Here is a 25,895-nt window from a genome sequence, read left to right on the forward strand (position 1 = left end):
AAAAAATAAATAAAATACCAAAAATAAAATATTTGTACACATATACAGATTTTATGTTCTTAGAAAAGCACAGGAAGTGTGCGGAGAAATTGCTTTGACAGAAGAAAAGGAAGCAAAACAACTACACACAACACTAAACAGGATAAGAGTTTTCAGAAGTGGATTTTTCTGGTTACTGTCTTCGCCACGTAATCACAAACTTGTCAATGCGCGTGCTCATCATGCGTCCCTGTTTCGCCGGCGGCGTACGTTAGCCTTTTCCCCTCCCCCTTCAAAACTCATGCGACTCACTGTTGTCTATATATATACCTCTACACCTTTGCTCCCTCTTTCTGAACCGCTTTTTCTCCTCTCTTATCCTCCACCCGTTCCTTTAACCTGCGCACACCCCCTCGATCTTATGACTCTCCGTCTTCCTCTTCTTCTTCCTCCTTTCAATTGATGACTACAAACCCCGTTATCTGGAAGCTCAAACGACGACGCCGACGCATCGGTGAAGGGTAATTCCGTAATTTCACCGATCGCCGACTTGAAGAAACTCCCCCTGGTTCGGTTTTTTGCGCACCATCTTAATCAAGTCCAGCCTCGAATGGATGTCTTGGTGGGCCCGACCTTCTCCGTCGACGTATCGTCCTACGGCCCTGCGCAGACGCAGGACAGCCGCCACCGAGCCGGCCTGTACCTGAATCAGGACCGAGGGGCCGCGGAGGCGGAAGAGGCCTCGTCGGACAGCTCGTCATCGATCGGAGTTCCGGATGACAGCGAGGAAGAGGAAGATTTCAAAGGTGACGACGGCGATGAGGTGCAGAGCAAGTTTAATGGCGGCGGAGGAAGTGGAGGAGGATTAGGTTCTCTGGGTTCATTCGGATCACTCGAAGAGTCTCTTCCAATCAAGTAAACCCCTCCGGATCTGCAAATTTTAATCCGAAACCGATCAAATTTATTGAATTTTCAGTTTTTGATCCGTCATGTAATTAATTGATTAACTAATTAATCACTTTTTAATTAATTTTATTTTTGTTTTTATTTGTTCAGGAGGGGATTATCCAACTATTTTTCAGGAAAATCAAAGTCATTTGCCAGCCTGTCAGAAGTGTGCAGCTCTGTGAGTTCAGTGAAGGAGGTGGAGAAGCGAGACAACCCGTTCAACAAGCGGCGGCGGGTTCTGATCGCCTCCAAGTGGTCGAGAAAATCTTCCTCTTCCTCCTCCCTCTACAACTGGCCAAACCCTAAATCCATGCCGCTGCTAGCCCTAGCCGAAGAAGGAGACGAAGACGATGACGAAGAACAGAACCGTGACCGACAAGGCGACGGAGACAACGCGTCGCAGCAATCCTCGTCGGACGAGGAGGATCAGGAGAGGAGGAGGCCCCCACATAAACTGCTAGACAGGAAGCTGAAGAGCTTCAAGTCAAAGAGTTGCTACTGCCTCTCAGATCTGCAGGAACATGATGAACAGTAACAATTTGTGCTAGTTTTTCTTTTAAATTTTAATATTTAGGGTTGTTGGAGAGGGGGGTTTGTGTTGTTTGTGTGTGGGCACTCGGAAGAAAAATATAATGTATTATATATATATTTGTAGTAGCATGATTCCATTTGTGTTTCGGATAATTGTTTTTTTATACTTTATTTTTAGTGTTAATAGGATGTGGATAAGCATATGGTGATCTGCTGAATCGGATATGTCAAGTATAAAGACATGTTTGCCCCTCCATTCAATTATTTTGTCAGTTTATGGTATGGAATATTGGCTTTAAAACATTGCAGGTCATTTATCTTCTTTCCTATCTATTACAAAGTGACAAAATCAAAAATGCTATTCTTATTATCCTGTTGTATTATTTGTGCTCTCCCTACTAAAGATGAGATTCACATATATTGATGAACCCAATTTTTATTCGAGAGATGATACAAGTAAATAGTAAGCGTAGCTACTCAAACAGAATGTACTCTTCCACTTTTTTTTCCTTGGAACAAATGGACTGAACTTCTTATTGTGTTGAGCTGGACATCAATGTTTGATGTACATTGCTAAATCCAACTCCCTAAGAGCAGTTCCACCCCTAAAGACTTTGCATCAGTACCTAGCGCATTTATCCACTTAAGTGAACAGTAATAGACCCCAGTAAACAGTAATAGGTCAAAGCATCTCCACCCCTAAAAAAATGAGCTGGCACCCAGTCTAAAAATGCGATGGCACAAACGATCTCGACCCTTATAAAATGCGCTGGTACCTAGCCCATTTAAAATATTTTATATATTTTTTAAAAGAATAAATAAAAAAATAGTTTATTTTCGGATAAGATTTTTAACCAATTTTGAATAAAATTTCAAATAAACTTAAAAAAAAAACTAAAATAAAATTACATACTCATCAAATAAACTTAAAAAAAACACACTAAAATAAAATTACATAAACTCATCAAATACACTTTATTCTTCAACCACAAGCTTATTTTAATTATCTTCACCTTCTTGCAATCCCCATTGGTGCTCAATCAAGTCATTCTGGCGAGTTACGTGCCAGTATGGCTCTTGCACATCAGTGTACTGCTGAACGATTAATTCATTGTAACGTCCATCCCGTTCCAACGGCTCGTGTTGCACGGGATCTTCAGTCTGATCATGAGCACAGTAGATACGTGTTCTTGAGTTGTTCATTGGATTTGGTTCATATTCATTGACGACATCATAATCATACTCATCTTCCACAATCATGTTATGGAGAATAATACACGTTATCATGATGGATTGAAGAGCCTCGACATCAAACATTCTAGCAGCAAACCTGACAATCGCCTAAAGAGCTTGCAGGATACCAAAACAACGCTCCACATCCTTCGTACACCCCTCTTGACATTTTGCGAAGTGTTTTTCTTTTTCAGTCTGTGGATGTGGCACTGTTTTGACAAACATAGACCACCTTGGGTAAATGCCGTTTGCAAGGTAGTATGCTCCATCGTATTTAATGCCATTAACCCAATATGTGCATCTGGGTGATTTTCCTTGCAATAGATCGTCGAACACTGGAGATTGAGTAAGGACATTTTGGTCATTCTGAGCTCTTGGAACACCAAAAAAAGCATGCCAAATCCATGTATCAAATGAAGTCACCACTTCCAAAATGATACTTTTGACTCATTTTCTGTCACCATAAGCTCATTGCCACGCACTTGGACAGTTTTTCCAAGTCCAGTGCATACAGTCGATGCTTCCAATCATGCCAGGGAGGCCTTGCATCTCACCCTTCCTCAGAAGCCTTCGCATGTCCCTTGGCGTGGGTGTCCGGAGGTACTCATTAGTGTACAAGGCTTCAATTTCAGAGCAAAACCGCATCAGGGACTCCATAACAATTGTTTTTCTCATCCTCGCGATCTAATCCACTTGATTTGCATATGCTCCATATGCAAGCATTCGCAAGACAACCGTACTTTTTTGCTCTGGAAGAAGACCTAGAACACGAAAAACATCATCTTTTTGCACAAAATATGGATCATGGTTGCAAAAAGCACTCATGATTTTGTTGAACAAACTTCGTTGCATTCTAAAATGACGTCTAAAAACATGATCAAGGAATACGCTGTTGGGAATAAAATAATCTTCCAAGAGATCTTTACCTCGTTTTTCCCTTTTTCTATCGAAGTTTGCGGCACGTCTGGGTTTGGCTATCTGACCCACAGCTTCCATGACATAGCGGGAATGTGAGGCCATCTGCCTTCTATGGTCATCATCTGAGTCCTCCTCCATTGCGAAAGCCTCATCACCACCTCCACCTTCCTTGAGATTGATCAATTCTTCTTGTTGTGCCAACAATCTGTTCTGTTGCTCCACAAATTTTTTATGCACTCTCCTTGAAGAAGACATTATAAAAAAAAAACTCAAGATTTGAAAAACGATGAAGATGGATGTAGGGATGTATGGTTTATATGGACAAAAAAAAAAAAAAAAGGATGAGCTTTTTGGTATTTTTTTTCGCACAAAAAGTATATGAAAGCTTTGGTAGAAAGTGTATAAATTATTGAAATGTGGTGTAAGGTGGAAGATGAGGGTTAGGTATTTATAGAAAAAAAAAAAAACTTTTAAAAAAATATGTATTTTTTAATAATTTTTCTATATTTTTTCATAATTTTTAATAAATTTTAATAGAGTTAATTAATCTGAACCGTTGGATTTGAAAAATATTCAAATCCAAGAGCCAAGGCGCTGCCACGTGGTCAACGGTCAAAATTCTGACTGTTAGGCCTTTTTTTATTTTTTTTATTTTTATTTTTGGTGAAAAAAACGTGGACCGTTGATTTGTGATCGCATTGTCCGTTTTAAAAGTCAAATTAAATTTTTTTTTACCGTTGGTAATCCAATAGTCTACAAAAACTAGCCGTTGGAAATCCAACGACACTGAAGAGGGCCACGAAGCTCTAATCTGGGTGAACACAAGTGGGCTGACAAGCGGGCCTTGCCACCTGCACCCTTGTCTCCTACTCACGCCCAATCGCGAGTGTGTTGCACGAGCCAGCCAAATAGGCCGGCTCTGGGCTTGTCCGAAATAGGCTGGTCTGTTGCCTGGCTTGGGCTAGGTGCCAGGCTGTTTTGCGGGCTGGAGCAGATTGATAGGGTGCTGGGCCGATTTTTGGACTTGGTGCTGGGCGACTTTGTGTCTAGTGGAACTGCTCTAAAGTGTGTTGAAGAATAGAAGGGAATTTGAGGGCCTATTTGGTACTCTACTTAAATCCAACTTTTTAAACTCAAAAACAGTTTTCAAGTTTTAGGCCTTAAAAACTTGTTTGGTATGACTAACTAAAAAATATAGTTTATTCTCTAAAAAACAAAAAGTGAGATTTTAGAGTTTTTAAACAAACTCACTCCTTTATTTTCTCTCCCTCCTTCCCCCTCACTCCAAATCTAGCTCTCTTTTTCTTCTTTCTATCTTCCCCTTCTCTTTTTTCTTTTTGTTTTTTTTACCTTTCTCGTCTCTCTGTCAATCCACTCTCTTCATTCTCTCGGTTCTTTCTCTCACTCATTTTCCTCTATCCCCTCCGATCATCTCTCTTCTTTTTCTTTCCTCCAATCATGTCTTACTTTCTTTCCTCCTCTCTCCGCTTTCTCCCTCGATCCTCTCTTTTTGGATCTCTTTGTCCAGTTTAAGTTGTAAGATTTAAATTTTTTAAATCGCATACCAAACATGTTTTTGAGTCTTAAAAAAACTTGTTTTCAAGAAATGTTCTTAAGAAATGTTTTGAAAAATGATAAAAAATTTCAAATAGAATACCAAACAAGCTCTAAGGGATGCCTATGAGCTACTTAATGTAGTTTAGGACTCGTCAATTTGAGCAAGAAACAAAGTAGATGTTGAATGTGTGCTAAGAATCGAAGGGAATTTAACAGATGAATATGAGCGACTTAAGCGTCAATGTATTCTAGGACTCATCAATCGGAGCAAGAAACAATAAAACACGTGCACATTGAAAGGTTTTGGAGATTTTGTTAGGCCGATGGAAACGAGGAAAACGAGCAAACAATAAAACACATGAAAACAGAAACGGATGGAACTAAACAAACCTAAAAATAGTAAGCATTAGCCATGAAACCTAACTTTGGAAGTTGCTAGAATCGTTTGCTGGAGGAAGGATGGAAAAGTAATTTCGTTCGATCCACTAAGATGGGGATTCTGATGAACTCAATTTGTCATACTCATTCCTTCTTGCAAGCGAAGCAACATAATGTGCTTCCTTTATTTGTTGAAAGAACACATCTCGCCTACCTAATTTCCAACGAGTTTGCTAAGAACTTGAGTCAGTTCCCATATTGTTTTGAGGCAAAAGTACGTTTTCCACTACTTTATGGCTGTGTTTCTTTTAGCTATCGTGACGGGTCTGGCCGTCCTCGTCACAAGACATACTCGTTTGAAGTCGTTTTGTTGTAAATGTGATCGAGATAGGTTTTGAAAATTTAAGCTCGGCTTAGGTCTCGTCACCGAGCTAGGCCTATTCAGGCTGAACTAGAAGTATTAAAGGGTATCAAACAAGGGATATGTTTAGTATTTTCAAATGCTACATTCATTATATTTCTAGATTTCTAAAGGTAACGTTGAGTTGCAAATTTGGGTTAGTCCAATTGGTCAGGAGCAATGCGTCTGTTCCTTTGTACTCAAGTTGGAATAAATATCTTGTAAATTAGAATAATTTTATTAGAATATCGTCTTATTAAAAGTGATATATAGCTTGGGTTAGTCCAAATTCAAAAACATCAAGTTTAGGCCCTTTTCTTTTCCTATGAGCGTGTCTAAGGTGCGGACGAAGCATGCATACAAGGATCAAATGGCTGAAAATGGACAAGCTCATGTCATTGTGACCCGGTGCATTTACAAAATTTTAAATTTTTTTATTCAATTGATGTGTTTTTGTTTGACAGAGGGAAATAGGGGGTAAGCGGGAAATAGGGGTTGGCTGTTGCGTGCTTTGAAGAGGAAAAAAAGAGGGGAAGAAAGGCAGACATAGGGAGCTAGAGTTTGGAATGGATTTGTGGTGCTGGGTTTCGACTGCGACCTGGTAATCCCATAACTTAAAAAAAAAATTTGTTCATTGGGTGTATTTGTGACGACGAGGGTTTTCTCTGCCGGGGAAGAGGGGCAGAGAGAGGGAAGTGTTGAAGGGTGTGTGTTAGCTGAATTTATAGAATATTGAAGCATGCTTGGATTAGATTGAAGTTGACATGGTTGGTTCATCCACAACCTCAGAAGAAACCCAAATTTTGAAGATAAGTGTTTGACTAATTGCAGAACCTATGTTATAATGCATTTCCATTGGAGTGTGGTTTTTTTTTTTCAAAATCTGGGGTTTGAAACCATAATGTTGGTGGTTATCAGTGGATTTGGTTGAAATCGTGAAAGTGGATTTTAGATATATAGGTGTAAACTTTGTGCTGGCTTGTGATAAGTTGTGTTGTTCTTGTGTAACTTTGTTGCATGTAGACATTGAAGTATAATTCAATGGGGAGAGATAGAAATAGAACAAAATTGTCGTTGACAAAGAAGATGTAGATGCAGGGGATGAATTAGGTGCAAGGAGGGTTGAATTTGTGGTACCAAGAGTAGATGAAGAGTTGAAACCAAAATTGAGAATGGAGTTTGATTCGTTAGATGAAGGGTATAAGTTTTACAACAACTATGCACTTGCAACGGGGTTTGGGATTCGGGTGCATAGTAGGAGAAAGTCCATTGATGGTGAATGTTGGTTAAGGAAAGAATTTGTTTGTTGCAAACAAGGGAAGAAGAGGGATAATGGTAATCCCAAACCTAATAAGAAAGGAAAAAAAAGGAGATGCTAGAACTCAGTGCAAGGCAAAACTTGCATTGAATAGGGGAAGTGGTTGTGAAAAGTTTGTTGTAATTGTTTTCATTGAAGTATACAACCACCCTATGTCAAGTGCGTTACACTTATTTAGATCACACCGTCAAGTTTCGAGGACAAAGAAGGCGATGATTGAACAATGCGCGAAGGCCAATATTTCCACAAGTAAACAAATGGCTTTGTTGGAGGTGCAAAGTGGGGAAATTGGAAATATTGGTTGCACCCCCAAGGATATGTATAATGTGGAACAACAATTGCAAGCCCATCTAATTGGGCATGATGCCGAAATGTTGAAAAAGCATTTTGAGGATGAGAAAAAAAAAAAGATTCATTCTATTTCAAGATGGAGATTGACGAAGGCAGAACACTTGAAAATTTCTTTTGGGCAAATGCTAAGTCACGACATGGTTACGACCTATTTGGTAATGTGATTTTGTTTGACACCACTTTCAACACCAATGCCTACATGATGATGTTTGCTCCTTCGTTAGGAGCAGTGTTATAAAAATCGGCCTAGGCATTGGGTGGTGAAGTGCCGCTGAGATTTATGCTAAAACGTTCATAAATCAGATAAGAGTTAGTCGGCCGCCTAGGCGCTATTTAGGCAGTCTAGGCGGTGGTAGGCGGCGGCTTAGGCGGCCTTTCAAAGCCTCGTCTGTTCTCCGTTTTGTTGCTATCTGATGAGAAGAGAGAGAGAGTAAATTGGAAATCTTAGCGACACATACAAACCCCACTTGATTGTTCTAAGAATCTACCTCAGATTTCTTCGGATGATGTTGTTTGTTCGTTGGGATATTTGGAATTCTTTCGGGCTTTTGGAATGAAAGTTGGAGGTTTGGAGTAGCTTATGGAGGTAGTGTAAGAGGTTTGATAGGGAAAATAACCGGTTCTAAGAGAGAAAGGAGAAGAACAAGCGGCATCTTTGTTGAAGAGAGAGAGGGCGATGGAAATGAGGCTGCTTATAATACGAAAAAGAAATAGAGGGAGATGTATGATAGTATAAAACAACCCATGTGGTTATAATTAGTTGATGGAAATGAGGCACTCATAATAGAGGACAGATAAAGGTAAAGCATATAAGCCGCATGATTTGGCTTTTTAAATCAATAGATGGAAACGATGTTGCAGAAGGGAGAGATGAGAAGAGGAAAAGAAGGGATGGGTTGGGCTGTTATATATGCTTACCATTTTATTAATTTTTGAATTTGGGTTAATAAAACAGTTCATCTTATTAAATGTAACTAGTTTTTGTTATAATAAATTTAATTAAATTTCAAAAAATTTTAAATCCACCTAGTCCACCTAGGCCCCAACCGGCCGCCCAACTAGAGCCTAATGTCTTTTAGAACCATGGTTAGGCATTAATAACCACGGTCAAACCACGATATTCGGCTATGCATTCTTGAAAAATGAAAAATCGAGAGCTTTGAGTGGTTGTTTGAAGAAATGCTCAAGGCTATGCTAGGTGAGCCATAGCAAAGGCTATTGGCAGCAAACTACCAACCACATTTCATCGGTATTGCAGATGGCATATTAGTAACAAGTTCAATGACAAGGGCTGGGTTGGGACAGCTTTCAAGGATTTGCATGATTTCATATGGGATATCAAAAGCAAAGAAGAATTTGAGGCAAGGTGGAAGGTGTTGGTAAAAGAATGTGAGTTCACTACTACAAAATTGGCTTAATGTGTCAGAAAGTGGTGGCAGTTTTATACTATTACTGTCAGATAAAATATTTCTGACAACATCTTTAAAAAGTGTCGGATAACAAAGTATTATTATTGCTTATATTTGACATTAGAGCACTACTTTCTGACAATAATAATGAAGCGGGCCCTTAACTTTACAAGATTTATTCTTAAAATATTTTTAACCAATTCTAGCGGCTATATCCGACATGAATCAGTAATGTGTCAAATTATATTATATTATTTTCAAATTTTTAATACTAACTCTGGCTGTTATATCCGGCACAAATATTTTCAAATTTTTTACACTAACACTGGCGGTTATATCCGACACAATTATTATTTTATTTTTTTAAATCCTGGCAAATTTTGGAGCGAATTTTGGGCGGGATATTTCTCACCATTCTTCACATTGAAAAGTGTGATGTCAGTTTTATCCGACGGCAATAGGAAAGTATGCTGGAAAATTTTTTACATTGCTGTTGGTTTTAACCGACAGTACTACTAATTCTACATAATAAAACCCATCTCCCTCTTCCTTGTGCCGCTTCCTTCTCCCTTCCCCAATTTCTTCTCCTTCCCACTGCATTCATTTCCTCTCATCCTTCTTTCCTTTTCATTCTCTTCTCCCATTCTCCTCTCTCATTTTCCCTTTTTTCTTTTCTCCCCTTCTCCTTCATTTCCCCTTCATTTCCCTTTCATTTCCTCTTCTTCTTTCCGGCATCTCTTTCTTCTTTTCTCCCTTTTCTTCTTTTCATTTTATCTTCTTACCATGATTTTTTTATCCACTTCATCCAGTTCCTCCATCACTCACTCTATGACAGTCATCGATCTCATCTTCCCTTCTTCTCTCTCTAGTATGACAACACATGATTTACGCCAAACACCAGGAATGTCACGGTTTCATGCTCCTGTTTTCTATTGTGTGTAAGGGATTTTGCTTGTCTACGGTAATTAGTGAGGGATTTTGTTTCAACATTTTCAAGTTAACTAAAAATTTGTAGTTCCCTAATTTTATTATGGTTTTGTAGTTTTTGTTCAATTCAATCTATTTTTATGACTAATTTGCTAATTATCAAATTTCTCATACATTGTTCTGTTTAAACCACATTTATTTTATCTAATTTGTTAATATTTAGTGATGTTTTTGGCATCAATTGCTGTTGAAATTTTGTTAATTCATGTTTTCTCATGTGATGGATTGTTGTTTTGCAGTGAAGAGTACCGAAAGAAGAAAAGGAAAAGAGAAGGGGGGAAGGGGGAAAGGAGAAAGGTAGCACCGATAGAAGAAGAGGAAGAAAAGAAGAAAAGGAAAAGAAGATAGAACAAAGGAAAAGTCATCATTATGTTTTCTTTATTTTGTTGTATAAACACTTTGTTTAATGACATATATTGCTGGAGAACATTACCGATGGAAGCATTTATGTCAGATATGGATTTTTATTTTTTATTTTTAAAATGAGCATCAATGTCGGATAAGGGAGCATTTTTGTTTATTTTTTTATTTTTATCCAAAACATAAATGTGGTTTATTTACTTCTATATTTATATATATTTTTTATTATGCTGGTTATATGTGACAGCATTATTGTGACATCCCACATCACCCAGAGGAGTGATCCTTATATGTATATTCCTATCTCTACCTAGCACGAGGCTTTTTGGGAGCTTACTGGCTTTAGGTTCCGTTGGAACTCCGAAGTTAAGCGAGTAGCGCACGAGAGCACTCCCATGATAGGTGACCCATGGGGAAGTTCTCGTGTGAGTTCCCAGAAACAAAACTGTGAAGGTGTGGTCGGGGCCCAAAGCGGATAATATCGTGCTACGGTGGTGGAGCGGGCTCGAGAAGTGGTCCCCCTGGGCTGGGATGTGATAATTTGGTATCAGAGCCTAACCCTGGCCGTGGTGTGCCGACGAAGACGTCGGGCTCCTAAGGGGGGTGGATTGTGACATCCCACATCGCCCAGGGGAGTGATCCTTATATGTATATTCCTATCTCTACCTAGCACGAGGCCTTTTGGGAGCTCACTGGCTTCAAGTTCCGTTGGAACTCCGAAGTTAAGCGAGTAGCGCACGAGAGCACTCCCATGATAGGTGACCCATTGGGAAGTTCTCGTGTGGGTTCCCAGAAACAAAACCGTGAGGGCGTGGTTGGGGCCCAAAGCGGACAATATTGTGCTACGGTGGTGGAGCGGGCTTGGAAAGTGGTTCCTCCTAGGCCGGGATGTGACAATTGTCTTTATATCCGATGGGATTTCGCAACAACTAATGTCGCCTATAACCAACGAGTGTATTAATGTCACTTGTATCCGACACTATTTTCTTGGCGGATTAAGAGTCCTATCCGACAGCAAAAGCCTTTTTGTGACGCATGCAATGCTGTCGATTCTTTTATCCGCCACTACATGAATTTTTGTCGGATTTTTTGCTAATATCCGACATAAATAGGCTCTTCTTGTTGTTTTTTAGAATGACAATACTGGGTACTTTTGTAGTAGTGGCTGGTTGATAAAACGTGGCTTCAGGACATTTATGACTTACGTGCACAATGGTTCCAACATTTTGTAAACATGTTTTTTCTGCTAGAATGTCAAGCAGTCAGTATGCAGAGAGTGGTCATTCCTTTTTCAAGCAATATGTGCACATGAAGCATTATTTGATTGAATTCATTATTCAGTTCAATCGAGCCCTTGGACGGCAATGTCAGAAAGAGGTGGTTGGTGACCATAATGATGAAAACCATACCCCTTCATTCGCACGCTAATGGAAGAGCAAATGGCCAAATTGTACACATGGTTTATGTTCAAAAAGTTTCAAGTAGAAGATTTGAAGCGTCTGACTTATTTCTTGAAGGAGCAGTCTGAGCACAAGAATGACCCAGTGTATGAAGTACTTAAGAGGGATGCGAGGGTGACAAAGATGAAGAGCTTGGTGTTTGATACGACCTCGGGTGACGCTAAATGCAGCTACAAAGATATGGATTTTCAGGGACTTGCTTGTCAACACATATTGGCTTATTTGAGAATGAAACAAATGGAGTTGCTGCTAGAACGTTGCATACTGAAAAAGTGGCTTCAAACTGCCAAATGCGACATTGTTTTGGACACGAAAGGGAAGGAAATGGGCAAACATGCTGACAATTCTACCGTGTCCAAAAGAGCTCAGTTTTTTTAAAAAGCTTCAGATGTGACTGACAAGGCGGTGATGTCAGAGGAAGGTATAACATTTCTATCCTAGACTTTGGTCGTAAAAGAACAGACTGTAGAGGGGGCAAAAAGTTCCCAACCCGAGGTGCTTAAAGATACCATTCAAGTTAAAAGAAAAGGGGCGTTGAAGACAAGTACAAAAGAGAAGCAATGTCAAAATTGGAGACGCATGAGTGGGAAAAAGAATTGTTCATGGCCAGATAAAAGGTACGCAATGTAAATATGGTTTGCTTGACAATATTTTACATGGTGAAATGAAGCTACTAACCATAAGCCTAAAGCAATAACACTGAAATTACGGGTGGTAATTTGCGGTTGCGAGATGATTTTACGAATATATAATGAATAACCATTGAAGATGGTTTGAATAATTAACTTGTGGATGTTCATTTTGTATGCAAGATGTGTTAATTTTGTAAGGGGATGAACTATTATTTACCTGTGGTCACAGTTGGTTTTTTCAAAGTTTGTGTGGATGACAGCAGTGATGGAATGTGTCATCAACTGCAGTTGACGCGTTATGAGATCCTATGAAAATTTGCAAATATACAGGAACGTCTATGAAACTTGTACTTACAATACATACTTAAGCTTGAAATTATGATATAGTTACAAAAATCCCTAGAAAATGTACATAATTAGGATGGGGGCAAATATATAACAAGGGAGATATAAGGTTAAGCATCCTTGGGTGTATTGTGATGCAACCAATGTGGACTCCTTTTCGGGGCACTTTTGATGACACTCATCATTAAAGTGTGAGTTTGTAGAAAATTTGGCGTTTGATTATGCAATTTGATCAGTCGGATTATTGGAATCACCGTCACTCTCCGACATAACCATGACATGTGTGGCTAAACCATGGCTAGTAAATTGTTGTTGCCTGCATTTTACATATATCAATTTAGATGTCATTAAATGTCATAGGAATACATAAATGGATGGAAACGGATTGTCTGTTTACAACTAGTTCATCAGCAATATTTCTTCCAATTGCTTACCCTTTTTCTGTGTAACTACATTAGGAATGTATCGTGGAAAAACCAAGTGTTGTCCAATGACTTGTCCTTTCTTTCCATGTGTAGATGATCAGTTTAGATGTCATTAAATGTGAGACCAGCAAAAACTGGATGAACTTGACTGATTTATGATTGCCTATTATATGTATATGATGGCTTATGAACAATGGTGTTCAAGCTGTTAGGAACTGGGTTTGCAACTTCTTGTTCAATGAAAATCCTTCCAAATCCTAAACATTTTACTGTAATGACATTAAGAATGTGTTGTAACGGCATCAAAATGTTGAGTTCGTATACTATCACATTCAATAGGGCAAAAAAAAATTGACGTTTTTGTATACGTGTGTGTTTATGAGCATTTATGAAGACCACTGTCTGCCCTCACACAGTCTTGTCACATTGGTCCTTCAAGTAGCAAAAAATATTTTTGGAAATACACAAGTTAGACAAAAAATTAGTACTAAAAAAATATGTGAGCACTCTCACATCAATGTTGAAGAAATTGTACAACCATTTGTGTTCCAAAAAACATGTACTCATCCCACTCCCACATCCACTATTGAAGACATTGTACAAACATTTGTGTTCCAAAAAACATGCACTCATCCCAGCCACCCCTACAAACTTAAATAGGTGAAGCATTACCATAACCAAGGACCTCGTGTACGGCTACTTGAAGGATTTCTTGATCATTAGGCATCACAAGTTAGGCATAAAACTTCATAGAATTAACCCCTTCATGCGCAATATGTTTCTTCCTCATTTCAACTTCCTCCTTAGTGTAGGTGCACGCCTTGGAAATCTTTATTGGATAATTTTCATTCAAATGTTTCATGTGCTAGATGCCAGATATCAACTTGGTTGCCTTCGTCCTTAAGTCTTGATTTTGCGTTTCAACTGTACACAACTCTCCACGAATACGCTGGATTTCATCTTCCAACTCAACGTGTATACTTTTTCAAAACAAAATACACTATGTTAAGATATGTCTACCTAATGACACACGCTGCTAAAGACAGGTAATTGCACCTGGCTTTGGATGGGGCCGCTTCTTCCCACAATTTGATTCTTTCGCAGGGATGTATTCAAGGTGATTAGATGCTAAGATTTGGAGTTTGGTGTAGCCCCAACACAATCATAATTGGGAGTATTAAAGATTATAAGATTTGTTTTGGGATGTGAGGTATTAATTGGAGGATGAGTCATGGATGTTGGTGTTTGGGATGGAGTTTTGGGTGCTGTTGGTGTATTAATTTGGAATGAATGTGAATTGGGTTGTGTTGCCATGATTTAATGTAGTTAATGAAATTGCAAGTTGAGAAGGTTGGGGTCGATTGAAATAAGTGGAATGCAATTAGGTGTTGGTTTAGCTGATAAGATGGCATTAAAATCCCCTTTTGCGAGTGTGCAAAAACCAAGGGATTAGGAGGGAAAGGGTTACCCTCAGTTTTGATTTGCCACCGAAAATGATGCACGTGGTAGCCTCAAAGGGATGCCATGTGGCATTGCATGTCCAATAACAACATTTTGTAAAATAAAACCAAACGTACAGTTATGTGAACCAATTCATCTCTTGCAATCCAAACCATTCATCTCTCGCAATCCGAACCGTTCATCTCTTGCAATCCACAAAAATATGAAAATTGGACAAAAATAAAGGTTGATAAACCCTAACGGCGATGACCACGAGGCCATCAACTAAAACTTAAATCAGACATTTAGTTTTCGTGACTCATATTTCTGCATGATAGGTTAAGGTTTTGGAGTTTAATCCTTCGTACACATTGATTACCCTTAGACTTTAAAAGCATTTCCAAGATTATTTGTACAATTTTTTCTTTTCAAATTTATCATCTATTTTGTCAAAAACAGTGTCATATCTTAGTTGAATTAGTATTCATGACCATTGACTTTGTTCCCCAACCCAAGGTCGGCGTATAAACCCGATCATATCGTACTAGATGTCATCCCGTCCATCTCCATATTTTTTTCATATTTGTGATAAGATTGCACTCCATTTTTAAAAAATTGTGTTATTACACATGAAATGCCACGTGGCAATCCCATGATACAGCCATGTCCATAATTTTCGGTGGCAATGCAATAGATGTTCAATTAGGTGGTTGGGAAGAGGGGTGGATGGGGACTTTGACTTCAACATTTGGTTTTTCCCAATGGCGACCCAATGACAGGCTCCCATCTCAATAGGTTAGGTTTTTTTTTTTTTTTTTTTTTTTTTTTTTTTTTTTTTGGGTTATAAACACAGGCTTTTGTGTTATAACCTTTCACAACCCATCATTCTAAAAGAACTAAACTGGCTATTTCATTATAAACACCTAGGTTGAGAAACCCAGTGCTGGGAATAAATCCCACTTATTGTACATGCAAGCATAACTACCATATCTGCACACTTAATGCAGCATTTGCAATCATTATTGCTTGTTCATGTGCTTTTACACGTTACCATATACCTGTATTTATTGGTCCTCTTATTTGTGCATCATATCACTACACGTGTTGTCTTTTCATTCAAACCCCTAACTGCAAACTGGAAGTGACTATTTCACGGTACCAATGGCTTACAACTTCCAATTCGGTCAACTTCATCCCGCTCGAGAAGATCATCTCCATGCCCAGGCTTCCTGAATGGGTGAACTCATTTCCACTTCCTAACCGAAGGGAACCTCCTGTTGTTGTTGAAAGTGATTTCACAATAGAAAGAGGTGTCACAAGGTTAAGACGACCGTCATTTCCATCATTAATGTTGAGCATGCAAAAACAAGGGTGTTGATAGGGAAAGTGTTTGGCAAACCAGAGAAAGCTGATGCCATCCACAGCGAACTTGCTCTATCTTGGACTAAAGGTATCAAAAAAACTTTCTTTGTGGACCATTTTAGCTGCAATTAGTTTGCGTTGGAGTTCACCTACGAAGATGAAGTTGAGTGTGTGCTCCATGTGCATCCTTGGTATGTGAGGGGCCAAATTTTCCACTTGGAAAGGTGGATGAAAAAATTCAAGGAATCAAACCTTGTACTTTCTTGAAGGGTGTGGGTTCGAATCTCTTAGATACCGATGCAATTTAGGGAGGTGGAAATCATGAAGAACATCACTCAACCCATGGGTTAGCTTGTGAGGCTTGATAATGCTTTTATTAATTCCCTGAATGCAATGGCCATTATGGTGTTAATAGATGTGGATATTTGTCTACCACTTAAGCAGGTTATCATGGTCAATGGGGATGAGAATTGTGGCCAACTTTCATCAGTTACGAAAATTTGTTCAAGGTTTTCTTCTACTGTGGCATACATAAAGTAAAGAATCGTGGATATGATGAGGAAGATAAGGATGTCAGTTGATTCATGGTCAATAAGGTGCTCGGTGATGATCCTAACGTGCAGCCGGATGAGGGTGCTAAGGGTTTAGGGCTTGCATTTCCAGACACAAAAAATGATAAAATATTTTGCTTCCTTCTTCCAGAAGTTATGAAGGAAAATGGGCTAGGGACGAGTCAATGGTGGGTCCAGATGACCACGACAGGACAGTCACTTATGTGGTTGAGGTTCGGCCCACAAGAAAAATGACAAGATCTGGTAGGTGAAGGTGCAGGTTGTAGTCATGTTGTGGGTGAAAACTAGTGATGAATCAGAAGAATTGGTATGATATGAAGGTTTATAATGGTTAGGTTGAAGGTTTACATTTTCATGTTTTAAGAAATGTTTTAGATTGTTAAGTTTAACATTTATGATAGTTTACGTTTTAGGGTTTACATTGTACGTAGTGACGTAATGTTTTCTGCCAAATTTTCTTCTGTTGATGAAAATTCACCACGTAGTAGTCCAACTTGCAGTTATTAATATAGTTGTTTTTTTTATCGCCAAAATATCTGCTCATATTATTATTTCTGAATGATAACTATAAATGTAATATGTTAAAAAAAACGTAAGATCGTAGATTCATAATGCAAGAATAATTTCTCACAAATGCTCACAAGTATTCATAACACAGCCCTTGGTTTCTATTACTGGCACTGCTTCATACGCCAAAATTTGGTGATTCATAAACACTAACAAACATGATAAAACCTTTATCAGACATACATAAAATGTCATACAAATAATTTTGCTTCACTAAGGGTGTTTTTGTCTACCACAGTGATAGGTTGAGTTTGAAATATTAGACCTTCAATTTTTATTGGCTCACTGGGGGTGCTTTTATGGCCAACAGAGAGGGGTACAATCATCTTAAACCATGGTTGTTTTTGTTAACTGAGCATAAGACCACTAATCAAAATTGGCCTACATAAGGTGTGACACTTTATGAGTGTTTATGAATATTTATGACACAATATGAACATTTCTTCCAATAACATTTGAGAGCTGTTTGGATGATTGAGTGGAGTTATTGATTCAGTACACATGTAAGGACAGTTGGGAATTAAACATGCGAGGACATGTAGGCATTAGATAGAGATGTGAGAATGGGAGTTTATTAACTGTCTTGATAGGAAGTAAGTGATGAATTAGGTGAAAACGTGGGACTAAAATCCTTTTTTTTTTTTTTTCTTTTGCCTTCTACAAAAGCCAACGATTTTGGTGGGAAAAGGATCCCAATACTTTTCAATCTCGCTTGCAGGTGGCGATTGTAGTATCCACGTGGTGGGCGTCAGATAGTGCCCTATGGAAAATTGTATGAATAATGTTTTTTTTTTTTTGTTGCATAGAAATTCAAAGTAAAAAAAAAATAAATAAATAAATAACTGTGAAAAATCCCCAAAAATTTTGAACTTGCTCAAGATGTCATCTTGTACGTGATGAACACGGGCGTAAACTGCAGTGGAATTTTTTCACGATCGAAACGCAATTGAATAGCAGTTTCACTAGTTTAGCTATAAGTTTGTAAAAAATAAAGTAATTCATAAATGGGAAAAATGTGAAAAATTAATAGCAACTATCGTATGGACAAGGGATAAAACTTTCGTGAATGATGAATGGCCAACCTACATACGGATCATGGAGAATCCGTTACGACCAATGCTAACCGTCAGATTATCGTTTATGATTACAGCTTCTTTGCTCATCACCATAAGGGTTTCGGGGTAACTTTTTATTTTCAAAGTACAATATTTAGGGGCCTGGAAAAGATGAACAGTTCAGATTGTTAGCATCGAATTTGGAATTTTGTAGTTTGCTAAAATATTGCCTGATGAAAGCGCAAACGAATACTATAAACCGACGGTTATTATCAACAATTGACCAATCTGCACAATAGGTACCGGTTTTCAAATACCATCCTTCATGAAAGTTGTAGACGTTGTGGTGACGAAGTTTTACAGTAATTTTCCCAAATTATAACTGCCATTAATTAGTTACTAATTGATTTTCAATGTTAGTCCCCATGTGAAATCATTATTCACGGGTGTTTCAATCTTTTAATGCAACCATTTTGACCCACCTCATATCGTGTACGATGACAGCCTAAACGTATCGGTAATTTTTTCTCATTTTGCCTCGTTTGGGAATTTTTTATTATTAAATTTCATGAACAATATCATGTTAACATATTTTAATCCACGTGGAAAACCTTGAAGGCATTATAGCAGAGGGACAGAATGTGTGAGGTTGCGTGGTAACAGGTGGGGGCAAATCTCAACCACCCACATGGTCAATCTCACAGTTAGCAACAAAAAAGGTCCCTTTTCGTAAATTGTTGGGTTTCTTAACAGACACAATGATAAGCACACACGTAATGGTTTAGGGTTTTCGAGTCATAACGTTTCACAAGCCATAAAAAAAAATGCATGTTGGGAAGACGCGTGTTGAGAATAACTGTCATGATTGCCACACATTGGCATGCAGACCTTTCGCGTTCTTCTGGATGTCACTATAACCCTATATTTATTGGTTGTCACATTTGTTTGTCTTCACATAACTCAAATACTCCTCTAGTATTATTGAAAAGCCAACCTGCAAACTGCACGTTACTATTTGGCTTCAGCAATAGCACTAAACTTGGCCCTTGCTACAACTTCTTTCCATCCACAACGATCAATCTCCATGCCCCAACTTCTTTCCTAGGCAAACCCATTCCCACTTCCTAGCCTAGGGGAAGGCCCAGTTGTCGTCCACAATGACAACTGTGTGTTCAAAGTTGAAAAGGGTGTCACAATGGTTGACACCAATCTCGTCTCCACCGCGAACATTAAGCATATAAAGCAGTAGGTTTTGATGAGGAGGTCGTTCAGGAAACTCAAGAATGCCGAGTCATACACATCAAACTAACTCTGTCGTTTGGTGAAGCTGTTAAAAATCCCTTCTTTATCGACCATTTCAGCTAGAGTTGGTTTGCATTAGAGTTCACTAACGAGGATAAATTGGAAAACATAGTGAAGGGACGTTTGTGGTTTATGAAGGGCCAGATCTTCCACTTACAAACGTGGATGGCAGACTTTAAGGAATCAGACCCTATACCTTACTTGATAGTATGGGTTAAAATCTCTCAAATAACAATGCAATATAGGGAGCTAAACATCTTGAAGACTATCACTAAACCCATCGGCGACCTTCTTAGGCTTCATGACCTTTATATTAACTCCCTCAATGGAATGGCCATAATGGTGTTAATGGAAGTGAATGTTTGTCTACTCTTAAAGCAGGTCCTTGTGGTGAATGGAAACAAAGAGCTGCCAACCTTCCTTAGTTATGAGAGTCTGTTTGAGGTTTGCTCCTACCGTGGGAGGAGAACAGTACTCAAATACGATTGTGATGTCAATGTGTTGGATGCCAATTGGTTTATGGTGAACAAGGTGTTCATCGACGGGCTAAACATGCTGCTGGAGGATTTCACCGATTCGAACCTTGCTTTAGATGACCTTGACGATGACCTTATCATTTGCTTCCCTCAACTACAAATAGCTATCACTGATAGTGCACACTCTGTGGTAGGTGCAGACGACTCGGAGATGACTGTCAGTTGGGCTCCGAGAATAAGAATAACAGAAACTGAAGGTGACATTGAAGATGAAAGTGAGGGTAAAGGTGCAGTTGCAGGTTCAGGTGATGGCATGGGTGTAAATAATTGATGACGTTGTATGACGTCATGAAGTAGCCAAGTGGATTTAAGTAGTTTAGATTTAATTTTAGCATGTTTTAATTAATCTTTTAGTTTGTCTTTTATGTTGGACTTTTTTTTTATGTATTACTGTTCAGGCAGTCGAACGAGTAGATTTCATTTTAGTATGTATTAATTTATGTTTGTGTTTAAGTAATTAAGTTGGTTTTAAGTTTGAAATGTTTGCATTTACGAAGGTTATTTTTGGTGTGTTGGTTGGGATGGAAACATCATATTGCACTGTACAATTTATTTTGTCACTTTCAGTTGCACTATCTCTTACCATTTATGCATGACCCTTTCTTATTACTCCATCACAAACATTCATAAGAAATAAGTATCAAATCAAATATTGTCACAAGTATTCATAATTTATAAACGCCATTTAAAAAATTCTCTTTCAAATTATTTAACTTCACTCATCCCTAATAACAAATCATCTGGAAGAACATAATGAAAGCATCCCTAACCCAATACATTATTCCACACTAAGTACAAAATTGTCCAAATTATTAAAGTTTACTTTCCAAGTTCCTTTGTCTGATTCGGTTTCACTGTGGTTTCACAGTACTCCAACTTGCTCTAGGACAACGTTGATCATAAACATTCATATCTTGTAATAAAGTATTCATAAATTGTCACTTGTTTGCACAACACATAAGAGGTGGTTCAAAACACCGTGGTTCAAATTCATTCCACTTAATTGATCCATAACAACAAGTAACTAGGAATGAGATATTATATTCATTTGAAGCAATGGAACTTGTGTTAACAAAATAAAAATATATATACCACCACATATTCTACAAAGTACTACTTGTTTTATCGACTACGTGTTTACAAGATTACATTGACAACCATTGAATCATCGAACTCCGCCTACACATTGTGCACCCCATGCAATATGTCGATCGCCATCCTCAATCGGAATGCAAGCACGTTTTGCGGCTTAATAAGATCGAGGGGAAGGCCAGCAGACAAGAACTCTATGACTTTTAAAGTGAAAATCCCGTAGTTCCACCGTGCTACTAACAAGTTTCAGAAACAATTCACACATAATTAAATCATTTAACTTGACTAACAATTCAATAAATTTTTAACAGACCCATTGTCTTGCTATGGAGCCCTTTGACTTACAACGATGAGCCAAAGTCCATCATTCACCTCCCTCAACATGCTTCATAGGAGATCGGGCAACACACAAGAGATTAAAGCCAATTTTGTCGTCACTTTCCGGGAATGCGTTGTTGATCTCAAGGAATCATACACTGTGATTCTCGAAGCTTTCAAATTCATCTCCACAACAACCTATTGGTTATCAAGGTTAAGGGGCATGTACACCCTCTCAACATCGACCAATTTTGTCGTCACTTTCCGGGAATGCATTGTTCATCTCTATGAATCATACAATGTGGTTCTCGAAGCTTTCAAATTCATCTCCACAGCAACCTAATGGTTATCAAGGTTAAGGGGCATGTACACCCTCTCAACATTGACCAACCATGATGTAGAAATTAGCTCCCTCTCCCTCTTCACCGTTTTCGAAATGACAAGTAAGAATGGAGTGGACATTGCGGGTTTCCCCCAGGTTGCTTTTTTAGCTGTCCTTTAAGTGGGGTCGCGCTCACAGTAAGTTTATACACCATCGAAGTATAAAGTAAAAGACATGTATGTTGGAAATGTGCCCTAAAACCAATCATATGATGATACTTTATGGACATTTCACATGTTAAACTAATCTAGTTTAATATTAAGGGCAAACATTATTGTTTGAGCCGTCTCATATAAATGTTATATGCTTAAACGATAAAGTCCAAGGAATATGTGATTGGGAGAATGCGATCTAAAGAAGTTAGATTCATGAGACCATTCTTTCGTAGACACATCCTAAACGTTCCTGATCATAGGATTGCCAATTGGGCATTGACAGTCCGTTAAGATCAGTACGTGCTGTGTATTCTCTCAGGGAGAGTGACTAGTCTCGAGTCATTGGTGTGAGTGACACCAAGACAAGCATGTAGGTGCTCAATAGAGAATGAGTTCACTGAACACGATCAACGAGGAGTTCTCATATTCATGTCACATGAGAACTCATGGTTGGGATAATGCAAAGTAGTCCTTTGACCTGAGGCATCACAGCTGTCTTGTGGTTAGGTACTTGATCTTTGATTATGTCAAAGTCACTCTATCAGGGTGTCCACGGCATCGTCGGGGTTAAGCCACTTAGCCATGGAGGCAAGTGAATGCGCAACAAGGGATCTCTAACCTTCAAACTGTTTGAGGGAGAATACTCTATGATATGATTTAGAATCTCTGGCCAGAGTATGAATGAGATGTTGGAATGCGTTCCAGATCACATTCAAGGTAATCATATAAGTACAAGATTCACATTGGATAGTAGACATGAATAAACTATCAAACCAAACAATGTGGTCAAGAGTATTGTATTAGAGAAAGACCGTATTGCATTTGTAATCCTAAACTGAATAGGTTCTCCACCTCTTCTGATTAGCTTGGGTAACCATGATATGCTGCTAGGTGTCACTCATAGTTTGTGGAAGCCCTAAACGTGTATAAACACTAAAGGGAGAATTGAAAGTAAGTTTCAATTCACAATCGATTTGAAAGAGTTTGAATCGCCCACTGCCTCACTAAAAGGAACCTAATGGATCGTACACCGTGTAAGGTAGAGATTGAAGATTCAACGGAGATGAGTAAGAATAATTAAATGGTTTAATTATTTATGGCAAGGATTAATTAATATGTTAATTAATCAAACGAATAAGTTCGTTAAAGACCTCGGGATAGTTTTGGACCTTAAGGCCCAATGGGCTTCGAACGTCAAGTCCATTGACTTAAGTTGTATGACAACTTAATGAATAATGATTCACAAAGGCCCAAATAGCCCAATAAATCCCCTTAGGCCGGCCATTTAGAGGAGGGTAGTGAACTTGGCTTAATTGCAAGTTTGCCACTCCATTGTGAGGTGGTATAAAGACATCTTTATAGCCATTTCATCCTTAGGGTTTTCTTGGGAGAAAAGATGATAACACAAACCTCCCTTTGCTCTCAAAGAGGCCGGCCAATCTAGAGGGGAAAATCTAGCAATCTTACTTCCTCTAGGTCACTCATTTCTTCTTCAATATGCCTTGGTGTGGAGACTTAGAGGTTCTCAATTTTGGGAACTTGGAGAAACCTTTTCATCCATCCAAATCCATGGATCTAAGATGCAAGGAATGAAGGCCCTCTCTTTGGGTGATTAGCCTTTGCTTATGCAAAGAGGAATCTACAAAGGTATTGATTTCTCAACTCACTTTGTTTTGAGTTGAGTCTTGGTTCACCTATCTACTAGGCTTTGAAGTTCATGGGTTAAGTTTTGTTTTTGAGTGCATATAAACATGATTCCGCCTTTTAATTGTTAATTGCATGTTGTTGATGTTGCTCAAATGAACTTGTTTTTCACAAATTTTCCTTCAATGTACACCAACTCTACTGCCCAAAATCACACTCAACATAACAATTGCACATATTTACATAAGTAGCACATATTATGTTGGATATTTTACCAGAAACCAATCATTTGTGTTAGTGCTCAACATTGTCCCCACCATCTGAGCCTATTGAACATACTTCTAGAAGAGATACAGCTGCAAATGAAGATGTTGCAATATAAATTTTTTAATTAAACTTTCACACCAATACAATCCCAACAGTATGGAAACACTACTTCAACAATAGGTTTTATGGACTTACATCGGTTGACAACCCTTCCTTGTCAATGAGGCATCTCCAAAAGTCCGTGTCTCCAACCGTCATATTCTCCAACTGGGCAACATGACTAACAATGTAACAAACAAAAAAAAACAAATTTACCGTCATCATTCTAGTCGTTTACTGCATATAAATTCCAAATCACCATAAGCAAAACACGATGATCACTTGTTACCGGCATTCTTCAATCTATGAAATTGATAGAAATATTGAAGTGCCTCGACCATACAAGCTGAGTCAATTGCTTTAAATGTCGCTCCCCTTTGCAGAACATGCTTCATTAGCTCACCGTCTTGGAGTTTTTCACACTTTGTCACTTCAAATGTCAATTTCATGTGACACACCACTTTTGTCTTCTTATTTGCCCCAGTTTGGTGCCCCCAGTCTTTGCTGCCACCCTAGTGTACCAGACTTTCCTTTTCGTTCCAACATGCTTACCTTCAGGTGTGTAAATAACAACATCATCATGATCGGACTTTGGACTTCTGTGCGGTCATGCACTATCCTTTCTTCGACCTGTGCAAGCACTTTTTCGCACACATCTGTAGGACATTCCTAATTAATAGTCTCTACAAGGTCTTGAAAACCCACTTCATCCACACCTCTCATAACCTCATTCCCTCTTAATCCTTTGGCTTCCCCCAGTTTGCCTTCTTCACCTCATTTTTTACCATCCACAGATTCTTCTTTCCTTTCATGGACACCATTTCATACAGCGCTGCAGCTTTGACCACCATCTTTTTCTTCTTTTACCTTTTCTTTACCTACTTGTTTCCCTTCATCATCATCATCATCATCATCATCATCATCATCATCTACTTCTTCTTCTTCTTCTTCTTCTTCATTTTCTTCTTGTTTTCCTTACTCTTTCTCATCATCATCTTCTTCTTCTTCTTTTTCCTCATCCTTAACTTTCTGTTCATCCTCTTCTTTTCCCTTAACTTCCCTCCTGAATGCCTTCACCTTCTTTGTCAACTCTTTCACATTCTTCAACACATTTCTCTGAAAAATATTTTTCTCGTGGGCCAAACGCCCCATTGCCACCTTTAACTCCTTAATTTGTGACTTTAAGCTAGCCGACATCATTTGTATTCGAAGTCAGGGTTTCTGGCATCATGACATCAACATCATCGCCTTATGTCCAATAGCCTGAGTTATTCTCCGCTTTAGTGGGCACTATATCCCTAATCCCCACGGCCTGCCATTTATCGTCAATCATCAAAATTACATTTCCCTAAACAAGCTTTCATAAACATACAAAAAGGTTCATCATTCTTCACACATATATTCAAATATCCTCACAAGTCCTCATAAGTTAATAACTTTTCAAATAAGGTCATACATCTCTGCTCTTAACTATGTACATTTCTCAAAACATGTATTCATAAACACTCATAAACGTTCATCAGACTTCAAACAGATATTAAAATAGCTCCATAATACTTCATAAGTTCATAACTTTTGAAATAAGGGCATGTCTCTCGGCTCTGAGTTATGTACATATGGTCCTGTTCATGGATCGGTTGTTTATTCGTTGTTGACCACCTAAGAATTCTTGGGATGGCTGTCGGATCAATCATTTTGCAATAGCATAGTGGCTTCTCCAGTTGCATAATTTTTTATATGCCCACACATGCACGTACACTAATTACGTACACTGAATTAGTGCTCATCACAATCACAGCAATTTGACCCTTATTAGTACTTAATCAAACCAACAAGTTATAATTGAAAGGCATAACTAAACCCTTTGCAGCCC

The 25,895-nt window shown here is 38.5% G+C and overlaps 1 protein-coding gene across 1 annotated transcript; it reads left to right on the plus strand.

The window, feature by feature from the left end:
- Positions 1 to 294: 294 nt before the first annotated feature.
- On the plus strand, positions 295 to 1,714 carry LOC103944589 (protein OXIDATIVE STRESS 3 LIKE 2-like). The gene is made up of 2 exons (XM_009355068.3): positions 295 to 894; positions 1,036 to 1,714. The coding sequence occupies exons 1-2, from the start codon at positions 590 to 592 to the stop codon at positions 1,460 to 1,462; spliced, it is 732 nt and encodes a 243-aa protein (XP_009353343.1). The 5' UTR covers positions 295 to 589; the 3' UTR covers positions 1,463 to 1,714.
- Positions 1,715 to 25,895: the final 24,181 nt, after the last annotated feature.

The sequence above is a fragment of a genome, unplaced genomic scaffold (assembly GCF_019419815.1).
Source record: "Pyrus x bretschneideri cultivar Hongxiangsu unplaced genomic scaffold, Pyrus_bretschneideri_v1 Contig15, whole genome shotgun sequence".
Classification (NCBI taxonomy): Eukaryota; Viridiplantae; Streptophyta; class Magnoliopsida; order Rosales; family Rosaceae; genus Pyrus; species Pyrus x bretschneideri.

Bases quoted from the DNA above. Each gene is read 5' to 3' on its own strand.
- LOC103944589 (XM_009355068.3), top strand. From the start codon at position 590: ATGGATGTCTTGGTGGGCCCGACCTTCTCCGTCGACGTATCGTCCTAC. The intron at 895-1,035 runs GTAAACCCCTCC...TTATTTGTTCAG, and splicing joins GAAGAGTCTCTTCCAATCAA to GAGGGGATTATCCAACTATT.